Source organism: Dermacentor albipictus, chromosome 6, assembly GCF_038994185.2.
Source record: "Dermacentor albipictus isolate Rhodes 1998 colony chromosome 6, USDA_Dalb.pri_finalv2, whole genome shotgun sequence".
Lineage (NCBI taxonomy): Eukaryota > Metazoa > Arthropoda > Arachnida > Ixodida > Ixodidae > Dermacentor > Dermacentor albipictus.
Window position 1 is genome coordinate 143,410,548 of NC_091826.1, and position 12,565 is coordinate 143,423,112.

The following is a 12,565-nucleotide window of genomic DNA, read 5'->3' on the forward strand; positions in this document are numbered from 1 at the left end:
TTTTTCTGGACCTGGTTGATCGTTGACACCGGATGCATCAACGAGGTGTCCCAACATTATAATCTGACGGCGCCCAAATTGACACTTCGTAGAGTTAAGTTGAAGGCCAGCTTTTCGGAAGACAGCAAGAATTACAGCGAGTCGGTTAAGGTGGCTGGTAAACGTGGGAGAAAAAACAATAACGTCGTCATAGTAACAAAGACAGGTGGTCCATTGTAGCCTCGCAGAAGAGAGTCCATCATATGTTCAAATGTCGCAGGAGCATTACATAGGCCAAAAGGCATGACTTTGAACGGATATAAGCCATCCGGCATGATGAAGGTAGTCTTCTCACAGTCCATTTCATCAACTGAAATCTACCAGTAGCCGGATCAAAGATAGATGGACGAGAGGTATTTAGCTCCATGCAAGCAGTCCAAGGCGTCATCGATGTATGGTAGTGGGAAGATGCCTTTTTGTGTGATCTTGTTTAAGCGGTAATCAACGAAAAAACGCCAGGTACCACCTTTCTTTTTCACAAGGAGGACAGACGAAGCCCAACGGCTGGCTGATGGCTCTATGACCCCTTTGCGGAGCATTTTGTCCACTTCTGATTGGATGACTCTACGTTCAGAATGCGATACACGACAGGGACGCCGACGAATAGGAGTCGGGTCTCCGGTGCTTATACGGTGGTGAACAACAGATGTTTGGCCTAAAGGCCTATCGCCAAAATCAAAGATGTCACTGTACGATTCAAGCAGGAGACGTATGTCCGGGGCCTGTGCAGAGGTGAGGTCAGGTACAATCATCTTCGCCAAGTCATCCGTTAGGGGACCAGAGCTGTGAGCTGCAATTGGTGCTAAGAAACTGCTCTCGCAATTCATAGCTTCAATATCACATTCAAAAGTATCAGAAATGCTCGCCAAGAACATGCCGGCTGGAAGCACTTGAGGGCACAAGCTGAAATTCAGAAGCGGTAGAATGATGTCATTATTAGTAACCATGGCCAACTTATGCGGAAGAGCAATGTTCCGGTTCAAAAGCACGTCGATGATAAGGTGAAGCACATATTCACCGCCAGGGACCTGTGGCTGGGTGGTCAAAATGGCGCAAGTAACTGCCTCTGGTGACAGACGCACATCGTGAAGCGAGCACAAGTGCAGTGGGGCAGTGTTCGGAGCATCGGCAAGTTGAGGCAGTTCTAACTGAAGAATGCCGGTCGCGCAGTCGATGAGAGCAGAATGAGTGGATAAAAAGTCCAATCCAAGGATAACGTCGTGAGGGCAGTTGTCGATCACAGCAAAGAGAACAAAAGTAGGGCGGCCGACTATAATTAAATGTGCAGTACACATTCCAAGAACAACCAGCACGCCGCCGTCGGCCACATGAAGCACTTGGGCAGCTGCTACGGTGAGGACCTTCTTTAAACGTCTACGTAGGCTAGCACTCATCAGATACATAGGCTCCAGTGTCGTCGCGTGTTTGGACGGGTACGCGGTCTATTTTAATGTCTATTACACTTCTCCTTGTGGGCACAGACAGAGGACTTGCTGCGGCAGTAGGCAATGCAACACCATCTCTGAGGGCCGCATTTCTTAGTTTTCCAAAAGGGTGCAGCCAAAAGCCACAGGGGATGAAAGGAGACGTGGCTGCGGCAAACGGGAAGATGGATGACATGTTTGCAGTGAACGAGACTGGTGTCCTCTTGGCAATGTTGAGCGACTGTACCACGTGTTCCTAGCAGAGCTGTCGGCGCTATTAGGCCCGGCGGTGGGTGAAACATTGCGGGCATTTGCATCAAAACTGCTCAGGTTGGTCGGCGTGCGAGGTGCTGAGGGCCACGAATTGCGACAGTATCGGGCGACATGACCAATGCGGCGACAAGTGAAACATATTGGCTGGTCGTCCACAGTTCTCCACTCCATCAGGTTGCAATAACACTGAGAGAAGCGTCGGGGTGGAGTGAAAATAGTAGAAGGGCGTTCATTAGTTCTGGGATTGGCGAGAGCACATACAGAATGTAAAGGAATGTTTTCAAGTTCCTGATGAATGATGGTTTGTATGAGAGGAACGGAAAAAGTGGTAGCATCAGAGCTACGCGAACAGAAAGCTGCGGGTGCTGTCGTATCCAGTTCATGTCAAACTATTCACACCACGTCCTCTGATGAGGATGCATACTGCTGTGCGGGTTGATCTTTACCCGTTGACCTTGCGGCAGTATTGGGAAGTCTGGCGAATGGGTGCAAGACGTGTTGGCTTTTGGCCTGCTCGAATTGTCGGCACTCTTTAATGATAGCATCAACTGTAGAGCAGCTTTTGCACATGAGCAGATTAAAGGCGTTGTCAGTAATGTCCTGAAGCACGTGCCCGTCCTTCTCAGTTTCTGTCATATCGTGATCAGCTTTATGAGAAAGTGCCAGCACATCCTGGATGTACGAGAGATAGGACTCCGTGGGGGATTGGGCTTTGCTTTGTGGCAATTTGACGGCCGGCTGGTTTGCCAAACAACTCTGTCAACTCCTTTTTGCTTTGGTCTCAGCTGGTTAGCTCCTCTTCGTGGTTTTAGTACCACACCTTCGTCATGCCTCTTAGGTAAAGCAAGAGGTTAGCTAGCATTAGCGTAGGGTCCCATCTGTTGATTCCACTCTCGCGTTCGTACATAGCCACCCACTCTTCGACGTCAGCGCCATCGGGCCTGCAGAAAGTTCCAGGATCCTTGGGTTCCACAACCACAACCGAAGATGACAGCAATGTAGCTGGCGACGGTGATGTTGGAGGCGGCGACAACGTTGATCCTGCGTGCTTAACGTCATTCATGGTGCGGATGGTGATCCGACGTCCACGGCAGAGCTCCGTTTCTAGCTGTGGTACCCTGCACCTCCCACCAATATGTTACGGGGATGTTGCGAGTATAGAAAGACTATATTTACAATATATATAGAGGATGAGTGAGAGTAGTTAATTAAGATGGCTGACCACCAACAGCACGCAGCAGCCAGCGTCTCCGTTCTTCTTCCTCTCTCTCGTCGTTCATCCTTGCATAACAATATAATGGCTTGACCTTAAAAGTTCTTGAACATCATTGAAATTTTTGCCTCAGAAGCATGGGTAAACTATGCAATCATTGGCAGAGAGCTGAATGAATGACATAATATTAGATGATAGGTCGTTGAAGAAGATTATAATTGTACTAGGACGCTCCTCTGGGCAACACCTGATTATACTTAACTGAGGGAGTAAGAAATGTTATTGAGAACAGTGAATATTTTACTGAAGGACAGTTCCTAAACTATGAGGCTGTTAGGCAGAAATAGTTAATTAGTAAAGTCTACTGTATTTACCCATAAATAACACAACCACGAATATAACACGAAGGGGGACTTTCAGTCTCTGAGAACAGGGAAAAAATATATATTATGCTTATAAAATTTATGATTATTATGAAATTAGGAAGTTCGTGGGTGCTAGTTGGAATTGGTTGGCACAGGACAGGGGTAATGGAGATGCCAGTTAGAGGCCTTCGTCTTGCAGTGGACATAATATAGGCTGCGGCTGCTGATGATGATAATGCATAGTGATACCGCAGAGAAACAGAACATGACTCAGAAAAGCAGATGCCTGCAGGGCGCTTAATTCATTATTACTGCAAACTGCATGTGTAGGGATCAAGGGGCCTTCCTGTGCCTCATCTCCCAGCTTGGCGCTTAGCTTGATCTCTGGGAACCATTGCCCCAGTGATAACATAGTGGACACTGCTAGCGTGCTGGAGCTAATTTCTCGCACAAAACATTCTTCTTCTTCTTTCCGGTGTCAAGTCACCGCACGAGCACACGTCATCGGGTCCTGCCTTGATTCACTGTCTGCGAGAATAGCATCCTATTCCATGCCACCAAGTGTTGAGCATGGCTGTGTACACGGTAGCGATTGTGGTGGTGCCTAGTTGTTTAGCTCGCTCACACTGCAGTTTGAAGCAGCAGAAAAATAAAAGGGGGGGGGGGGGGGGCATTATATCCATGTCATGAGCCCAAATATAATGCAAGGCATGTCCTGAGGCCAGAAAGTTAAATAAATGATGTGTTGTGCTTATGCGGTATTTACGTATTTTCACATAAAAACCGTTTTTGGAAGCCATGACTTAGTGTACACACCGTTGAACAAAGGAGAACAATAAAGTTCAGAGTTTGACGGAAGCCCTTCTTGTCGGGATGAAACGTGGTTAAAAAGTAAACAAAAACCCGGGTATGTCACGTGTTCAAGACTATTTAAGCGAGCTACTCGAACACCTTTGTTTATTTTACCTGTGAACAAGGCTCCCGTTTGGGAGCCGAAATGTCTTTTTTTTAAATCTTACTTTGGTCGGCGTAGTGCCCCGTTTTTTTTTTTTTTTTACCTTTTAACCAAAGGAGAACAATAAATGCCTTTTCCGAAGTGATGTTGGTTAGAAAAGAAAAAGCTGTTAACTTCTGAATGTGATGCAATGATGTGTTTGAGGACTTTGCTTGGAAAGCTGGTTGCGGACATGAGACACTAGGTAGACGATGTGCTTTTATCTGCTGAGCTGAAAATGACCTTGACAGCTTCCACTCATATGAGATCTCATCTGTCTCTAACGATGGCTGGAAAATAAGACAAAGAATGGCACTAGAGAGAACTACAGTGTGCTTTAATATCATTGTTGCCTATCCCAGAAGACTTCAATTTATACAATGAGCCTTTGTGTAACATTCTCGTACTTTGCTGTTGCAGTCATTGCTTGAGGCAAAACTGCAACTTTTTGGCACTGCTCCCCTAGATTTCACACCTTACACAGGAGCGGATAAACTATACAAAAATAAGAATTGCAATACACATCTAACGTGTAATGTGCAGCGTAGAGAATTTGCTGTCATGAGCGCGTGAACACCACAGTGGGTCATGTGTCCTCGCTGCTGCAGCCATTGACCTGCTGGAGCGCATGCTGGAACTGGATGCTGACAAGCGGCCCACTGCCACTGAGGCTCTGGCACATCCGTACTTGGCCAGCCTGGCGGACCCGTCAGACGAGCCATCAGCTGAGCCCTGCGATCAGTCCTTCGAGGATCGTGACCTCAGTGTACATGAGTGGAAACGTGAGTGGACAGGTTACAGTGATAAAAGGTTGTAATGTGCTTGAGCATTATTGTTTCATAAAGTGCGGATACTTTGCCTTACCGTGCCAAGAAGTTGAACCTAGACAGTTAGGCAAAATTTGAATTTGTGCCCAGTCAGGAGGTTGTCTTGGCTGTCTTTCAAGAGAAAGTAGAAAATACTGGAAATTCTGTTAATTCTCACTGCCATTTCGTGTGGTTGTGAAAGCAGGCAGGATTTAGAGCTAAAGAAGAGGTACTGATAATGCGCTGTCACGCACAAGCTTTGCGGTGTGGTACGATGCCCTTGAAGATTGATGGCTATGTATAGTACAATGTAGTATTTAGCCACACCTGCCAACTCTAATCTTTACGAAATGTGGCAGTTGAAGCCAAAACAACACAAAAATTTCCTGAAATACCCTAAAAATATTGATTTATCTAAATTTCACATTCACTTTATTAGCTTAAAGGTCCACAGGATTGGGGGTATTACAGAAGTGTTGGGTAACAGATATAAAGCAAAAAACTAAATACTGGAAAAAAATGCGTTTAAGCACACATCTGCTCACTGTTAAATATGTTATACAGTTGAAAAAAATGGATAGGCAAGTGATTGCTGTGTGATTCTCGTGTGAAAGGCCATTCCAGTCCGAGGCTGAATGTGGAAGGAATGATGAGGCCAGTGTGCACACGTGGCCGGGCAACTGGAAGGGTGGACTGATGTGCGGGTATCGTATGATGAAGTGAATAACTTATGAGTGCATACTAGCAAGCCAGGGTTGTTTGGCCTGGCTGTGCTTTTAACGATGATATACTGGCATTATATGAATAGCAAGAATGAATTAAATCTTGTGGCACGATATTGTACTGATTCTAGCAAGTTTGTTAAATATTTTGGTTAGGACTCCAGATGGCAGAGGCATATCCAGCTTAGAGCATACGAGTGACTTGTAAGAAAGCAATCTTAGGTTTGGTGGTGCATGACATAGATGATGTTTTAAGAATCCAAGACTTCTGTTAGCAGATGATATGGCTTTAGTGACACGCACTGTCACAATCCGCCTAGGTTCGTGAACGAGGGAAGGCTTGAGGCACCCTCTGTTAAACACATGCTCCGCAGCATGGTGGTGACAAACGATGGCTGACCCCGAACAGCTGTGCTCGCCGGTGTTTATTGGTGTGGTGACCAATGTTTCCTACCGAGCCCGGCAGGCCAACTAATATTATGCCCGAGGGGGTGTCACATGCTTCTTACATGCACATTCCAGGTTAAATCGTTGGACAACATTACACCGAGGTATTTATAAGACTGTGTTAATTAATTCTATCGTGACATGCGAGATTGTAAATGCAACAAAAGAGGATTACATTTTCGGTTAAATGACACAAGTTTGCTTTTATCGGGGTCTAGTTACATGAGCCATTACCTCTCCTGGATGCAATTTCAGTCAGTTTGGAAAGCTTGTTGATCAGCGGGGTTATTAGCTGTGCAGTAGATAACACAGTCATTGGCAAAGATACAAACGTTACAGGAGATATGCGTTGGTAGGTCGTTAATATGTATTAAAGGTAGGAGGGGACCAAGGACTGATCCTTGCAGGATGCCTGATGTTACTGGAAGAGAACTATGTCAAAATAGTCCAACAAACAAAGGTACCAAGGACAGCACAGGGGAAATTACTTGTACTTACTAATTGAATTAAGAAATGATAAATAAATGGAAATAAAAGTGGATGAAAAAACAACTTGCAGCAGGTGGGGAACGATCCCATGTCTTCGCATTACGTGTGCGATGCTTTACCAATTGAGCTACCGCGGTGGCATTTTCCAATCCGCTTTCTGGGGTATTTATGTGTCACTGCTAGAACTAACCCTGGGAGTGTTAGCCAGCTTCACCACTCACAAACCTTGACGGTGAATGTGGAACATCCTTTCTGCCGCAGTCGTCACGAGGACGTAATCTTTTTGGGTGATGGCAACTGGTCAATAAATCCATACGTGCTACCTGAAGGCATCAATGTTGCCGGATTCGAGACCCCCGTTATGTAATGAACAAGAAAAAAGGGGTTTTAACCAAGGGGCCCGATTTCTTATTGATCATATCTTAAGAGGCCAACAAAGAAAGATACCAAGGACAACACAGGGGAAATTACTTGTACTTACTAATTGAAATAAGGAAATGATAAATTAGTGGATGAAAAAAACTTACTGTTGGTGGGAAACGATCCCAGGTCTTCGATTATGCATGTGATGCTCTACTATTCGATTAGCTTTTCACCGTGCACATTGAAGCACACAGGAAGATTGAAGTTCAGTGCTTGACGGAAGCCCGTCTGGTCGGGATGAAACATGGTTAAAAGGGTAAACAATTGCACATTGCTTCGTTCAGCCCTGCTCCGAAGGCATTCTTTCGCTACGTGGACGACTGTTTTTGCATCATTCATAAAGAAGCAGTTCAGTCGTTCACTTCACACCTGAACAGCATGGAAGCAGCGATCCAGTTCACGGTAGAAGAGGAAGTCAACGGCAAGCTTCCGTTCCTTGATATGCTGATTGAAAGAAAGGGGCCCACTTTGTCGTTCGCAGTTTACAGAAAGCCAACTCACACAGGACGCTACTTGCATTTCGGCTCCTTGCAACCTGCTTCTCACAAAAGGGCAGTGGTTTCGACGCTTCTACGACGCGCGGAGAAAATCTGCACGAGACAAGAAGACTACGCATCCGACGTAAGTGTGGTACGGCGGGAACTATCAGCCTGTGGTTACCCGTGCGAACGACAAATGGCACGTCCGCAGTTACCCCATGCTGCCTCTAGTCAAAAGCGCGCCGGAATAGCCTATATCCCGTCCACGAGTGAAGCTCTAAGCCGTATTCTGCGTTCATACAATGTTCAAGTGGCACACATTCCAAACCAGGAACTACGGCAATCACTCGTCAATGTTAAGGACAAATTACCAAAAGAGAAATTCCCAGGTGTTGTGTACGTTGTCCCATGCGCGGATTGCGACTACGTGTACATTGGCGAAACTGGTGACTTTGAAAGGCGTCTTAAAAAGTACAATTATGACGTCAGAAAAGAAAATGTGAAATCCAGTGCCGTGGCTGAGCATGCCACTTCAAGCGGCCACGCAATCGACTGGGGGAAGGCACGTGTCCTTGCCAGGGAAAAAGGGCTATCTCGACGCCTTTATCTTGAGTCCCTCATGATCCAGACTACGCCACACACTCTGAACAGGAGCAATGGCAATCTGCCGTCAGTGTATGTGCGCTGCCTGCGTCACGTGTTCTAGACTATTTAAGCGAGCTGCTCGAGCACCTTTGTTTATTTTACCTGTGAACAAGGCTCCCGTTTGGGAGCCGAAACGTCTTCTTTTCTTTTAAATCTTTATTTGGTCGGCGAAGTGCCCCGGGTTTTTGTTTACCCTTTTAACCACAGGAAGATTAAGATTGCCGTTGCTTGCGTGTTAAGTGTTTAGCGATGGGAAAATGAAGATGTTGTGATGCAGAGGTGCATTAGTGTTTATTGTCTTGCTTACTTGGCAGGAGATATTGTGGTTCCACATAGTAATGAACGACAGCACACATTGTCTCTCAAAGAGAGTCCTACTGGTACAGTCCACTGGGGAAAAAGTGATGATACGCACAGCCCACTTTTGTAAATGGAGTAACGGTGTTAGGTAAGTTGCATATGTTTGACCCCACAATTCGCAACGTTAACTAAGGTGGCAGTGAAATACGCTGAAATACAAAGATTATAGCAAAGTCCATTGAAAGTATTGTGCATTCAAAGTATTGTGCACGTATGAGAGTATAACAGCTGAAGGACAGCTGTTTACAGACGGCGTAGATTTGGTCTTTCGGATAAAGGTTTCTATCAACTAGAATTTCCAGATATTTAATGCTGTGAATGCGTTCATTTGTTCAATTGTTTAGTGACATATTTATGAAAGCGCAATTAAGGTTTTTTCATTCGTGAATGGAAAATAATGTATTTAGTCTTCTTAACATTTAATAACAGTTGATTGTCACGAAACCACCTTGAAACAACTAGCAGTTTGTTGGACACAGTGTGTTGCAGAGATTCAAGTGTACACCCTGTAAATAATATCGCATGCATTAAATTATTAACCCTTGTGGCACACCGCATGCGACGTTTCTTGATGCGAATGGAAACACATTGATTGTACCTTTTGCTTTCGTGATTTCAGATAATTAGAAAAGAAGTCACGAGAGCCACCAACAATACCGTACCACTTGAATTTTTATAACAATGCCGAGTGACAGATGTTATCAAATGCCTTCTTTATATCGACGAAAATTCCGATAACAATCATTTGATGGTTAAGAGCAGAATTAATGGGATAGAGTGCTCTGAAGAACAATGAGTTGTTTGTGGCAAGTCTTCTGTGCCACCACGAGTGCGAGACGGTAGAGCACGTAACCCTCTTTCGTTGAGTGTGGGGGAAAACCAGCCCTTGAGGAAGTGGGCAGGATCCCCCCACTCACTGAGACTCTGTTGTTGTGGTTGTCTCTCCTGCCTCTTCCTCCAGGGCTGGTGTACGAGGAGACCACTAGCTTTGTGCCGCCTGCTGCCAACTCCGATCTGTAACACCTGGAGGCTTCGTGGAAGCAAGTGTCCTCTGGAGGGGGCTCTCCTTGTCTCTTCTACCCTCAGTGAAATAGAAGCCACTTTCTGTGCACAGCTTTCTTCCTTGCTGTCAGGCTCACAAGACCTGGCTGCTTCACATTGCTCTGAAAGCTTGCTACCCACTTATCTACCCATTTAAAAGTGCCCCAGTTTGTGCTTTGAAATCCTCAAAGCATTGCGGTGGGTGGTAAGCAGATTCAAAGTGCCTTTCGAAACCGTCCATTTCTTGTTTTCACACCCGCTGCTCGCTGAAATACTTGGAACAAGCCACCTGCTGCCACACGGGGATGTGACTGCTTGCAGCACCACTCGGGTCGTGCTGCACGACTGTGGCGTGTTCACCACTTATGGTTGGTCTTTTTTAGCCAACTGGCACAAACCACCACACCACGAGACAAATTTTTATTGAATTAAGTCTATTACTTAGCGGGGCAATTTGCAGGAACCATATTTCTTACAGATCACTTTCGGGAATATCTTTCAGGAATATAACTTTCGGTTAGGTATGATTTGTTAAGCCAGTGATGAAACACCTGTTGCTCCTGTGAGGCATTGCAGAAAAGTGGAAGCGTCCCTAAAAGTCATTGACTCGCAGGAGTTGTAAAACATGCGTCTTGGTCATTCCACTATGTTTACTGTCTGCAGTATTTTCAGAACATTACGTGTAATTTATTTTCTTAATGTATTGCAGCCTTTGTGTTTGTTTTTATGAGTGCTGTTTGAATATTGTGCAAAGCAGAGAAAGTGGGTATTGCATCTGATTGTCATAAAAGACCATCTCACATGCCCATGATTTTAAAAATTTTGCTCCAAGATGTAGAGACACTTCTGTTTAGCATTTCAACATAATTCATTAAGGTAGGTCACCACCTTCGAGATAGAATTTTGCAATTGTAGTCCAAAAGTTGCAATTATATTTTTGGCTTGTAAAGCTTAGGTAGTTTGTGACTTCAAAATGATGAAATTGCTAAAAATGTAAAGAAATATATATATAAATCAAATTGTGCCAAAATATACATTGTGCCAACAGTCATAGCTTCAAAATGGTAAGTGTGATTCAAACGCAACTTGCCAGGCGCATAAGGAGGACAATAACCTGTGCATCTAACCACCACAATCACGACATCTTTAAGCTGAGGTGCGTTATCATAAAAGTACTGATAAATTTGACATCTGGCAGGTTTGCTTTTCACACAATTGACCATAGTATAAAAAATTACTACTCGTTTTCAGTCACCCTACTTCAATGCACAGTTCCAGATATAAAGAAATAGTGCAAAAAATTTTTTGCGAGAAAATTTTTTAGAAGGAATGTTATCACTGTTCGCGTAACTGTAGGATGCAAAAAATCACGTTTTGAGAAAAATGGCTTTAAAGATTTGAAACGAATGTCCGCGTAATAAAAAAAACATTAAATATGTCTAAAATCTACCAGTGTCATAGCTTTGGCCCTCTTTGGAAGCAGCACAATCTCCTTTTGAGCGAGCTGAAGCACTAACTTTTCTTTTATTGTTTACATTTATTTATTACATACCTGCATCGCCCATGCGGGCATTACAGCAGGGGGGATTACATTTTAAAGGAAGAAACAAATAATCACATGCATAGAGCACAATAAAACGCATCATTGTTTTCAATATTAACATTGTCAGGCGAAAGAGTATTCCATTCTCTTAGAGACCGAACAAAAAAAGAATACCTAAAGACGTCACCCCTGAAAGGAAACTCGCGGACTTTCAGCGCATCTTGCGTCTCCAGCTGACTCACATGCAGCCTTTCTTACATGGGAACAATCACTGGTCAAGCATCGTGTAGCGGCCAAGTTCGGCGCATGCCTGCTTAGTATGCTCCTGTTTCTATCGTTGAACTGAGTAACAGAGCATCATACCGCCTGAACAAAAGAATAGGCAGGCTTACATATGCACCTTTCAGAATCCTCTGCCAAACCATCCTGTTGGAATACTTGTTAGCATTTTGAATTTTGCCGTGCAGGCACTTCTTTAAAAGTTCATCAGAACAAGGATCACTGTACACGGCTTTCACCTCGTTGAATATTTCGGTGGGAAGTTCTCCTTGAGTGCTCTTGCTCAGTTGAATCAACCATCAATTCCCTGAGGGCAGAGGCCATGCTCCATGGAGCTATAATGAAATAGGCTTGCGAGTGTGGCTTTCTTCATTGCTGTGAGATTTCCCACATTAGCCCTGATGGCGATTCCGTAGTAAATTTTCAGCTGATCAATCAGTTTTCCTTTGCCTCCAAGACCGCGCCCTGTCTTCCTTAGCTTCTTTAGGCAGCAGTTGACACGTTTATGCACATATCCTATACATGCAAGCTTTTTGACGCTGTCTTTACCATAAATATCTTTCACTGAAGCATGACTTTTGGAATCGCCATCACCTTAAAAGTGCACGCACTTGAGTTCCCGTGTTGTTTCTGACCTCTCAAACATGCGACATAAGCTGACTGCTTCCATGGTGCCAGCAGTACCACCATGGTTGGCGTGACAGTTTGTACAATCGGCTTTCCATTTGAGGTATTCTTGGCTCGAAGTAATCAGCTTACGTCTCAATTCACAAGCTCTACACTTGCTGGAGAGTACGTCGCTGACTTTGCCAGTATCGACAGAAATCAATGACACCCACCCATTCGGTGACGAATGTCCGCACTTCTGCCAGGTGCCGTCCCCTGACGCACCACACTCGTTACTCTCGACGAGATGATGCACTTCAGAAGCAGCATTAGCCATACATTTTGTGGCAACCATTTGAGCAGCTTGAGAAAGCTTTGAGGACGTTTTCTCGTATGCAGAATGCCAAGGAAGTGGCA

General features: G+C 44.8%; 1 protein-coding gene across 13 annotated transcripts in view; it reads left to right on the top strand.

Annotated features, from left to right (window-relative positions):
- The window catches only part of p38b (p38b MAP kinase), a 434,540-nt gene that overhangs the window by 370,857 nt on the left and 51,118 nt on the right, over positions 1-12,565 (top strand). For 7 of the 13 annotated variants that reach the window (XM_065454284.1, XM_065454288.1, XM_065454287.1 and 4 more), the window contains 2 exons: positions 4,917-5,090; positions 8,634-8,768. In XM_065454284.1, the coding sequence (XP_065310356.1) occupies positions 4,917-5,090; positions 8,634-8,749 (290 nt within the window). In that variant the 3' untranslated portion in view covers positions 8,750-8,768. Of the gene's footprint in view, positions 1-4,916; positions 5,091-8,633; positions 8,769-9,640; positions 9,791-12,565 lie in introns of those variants that run through there. The other 6 variants (XM_065454290.1, XM_065454301.1, XM_065454300.1 and 3 more) reach the window with 2 other exon arrangements.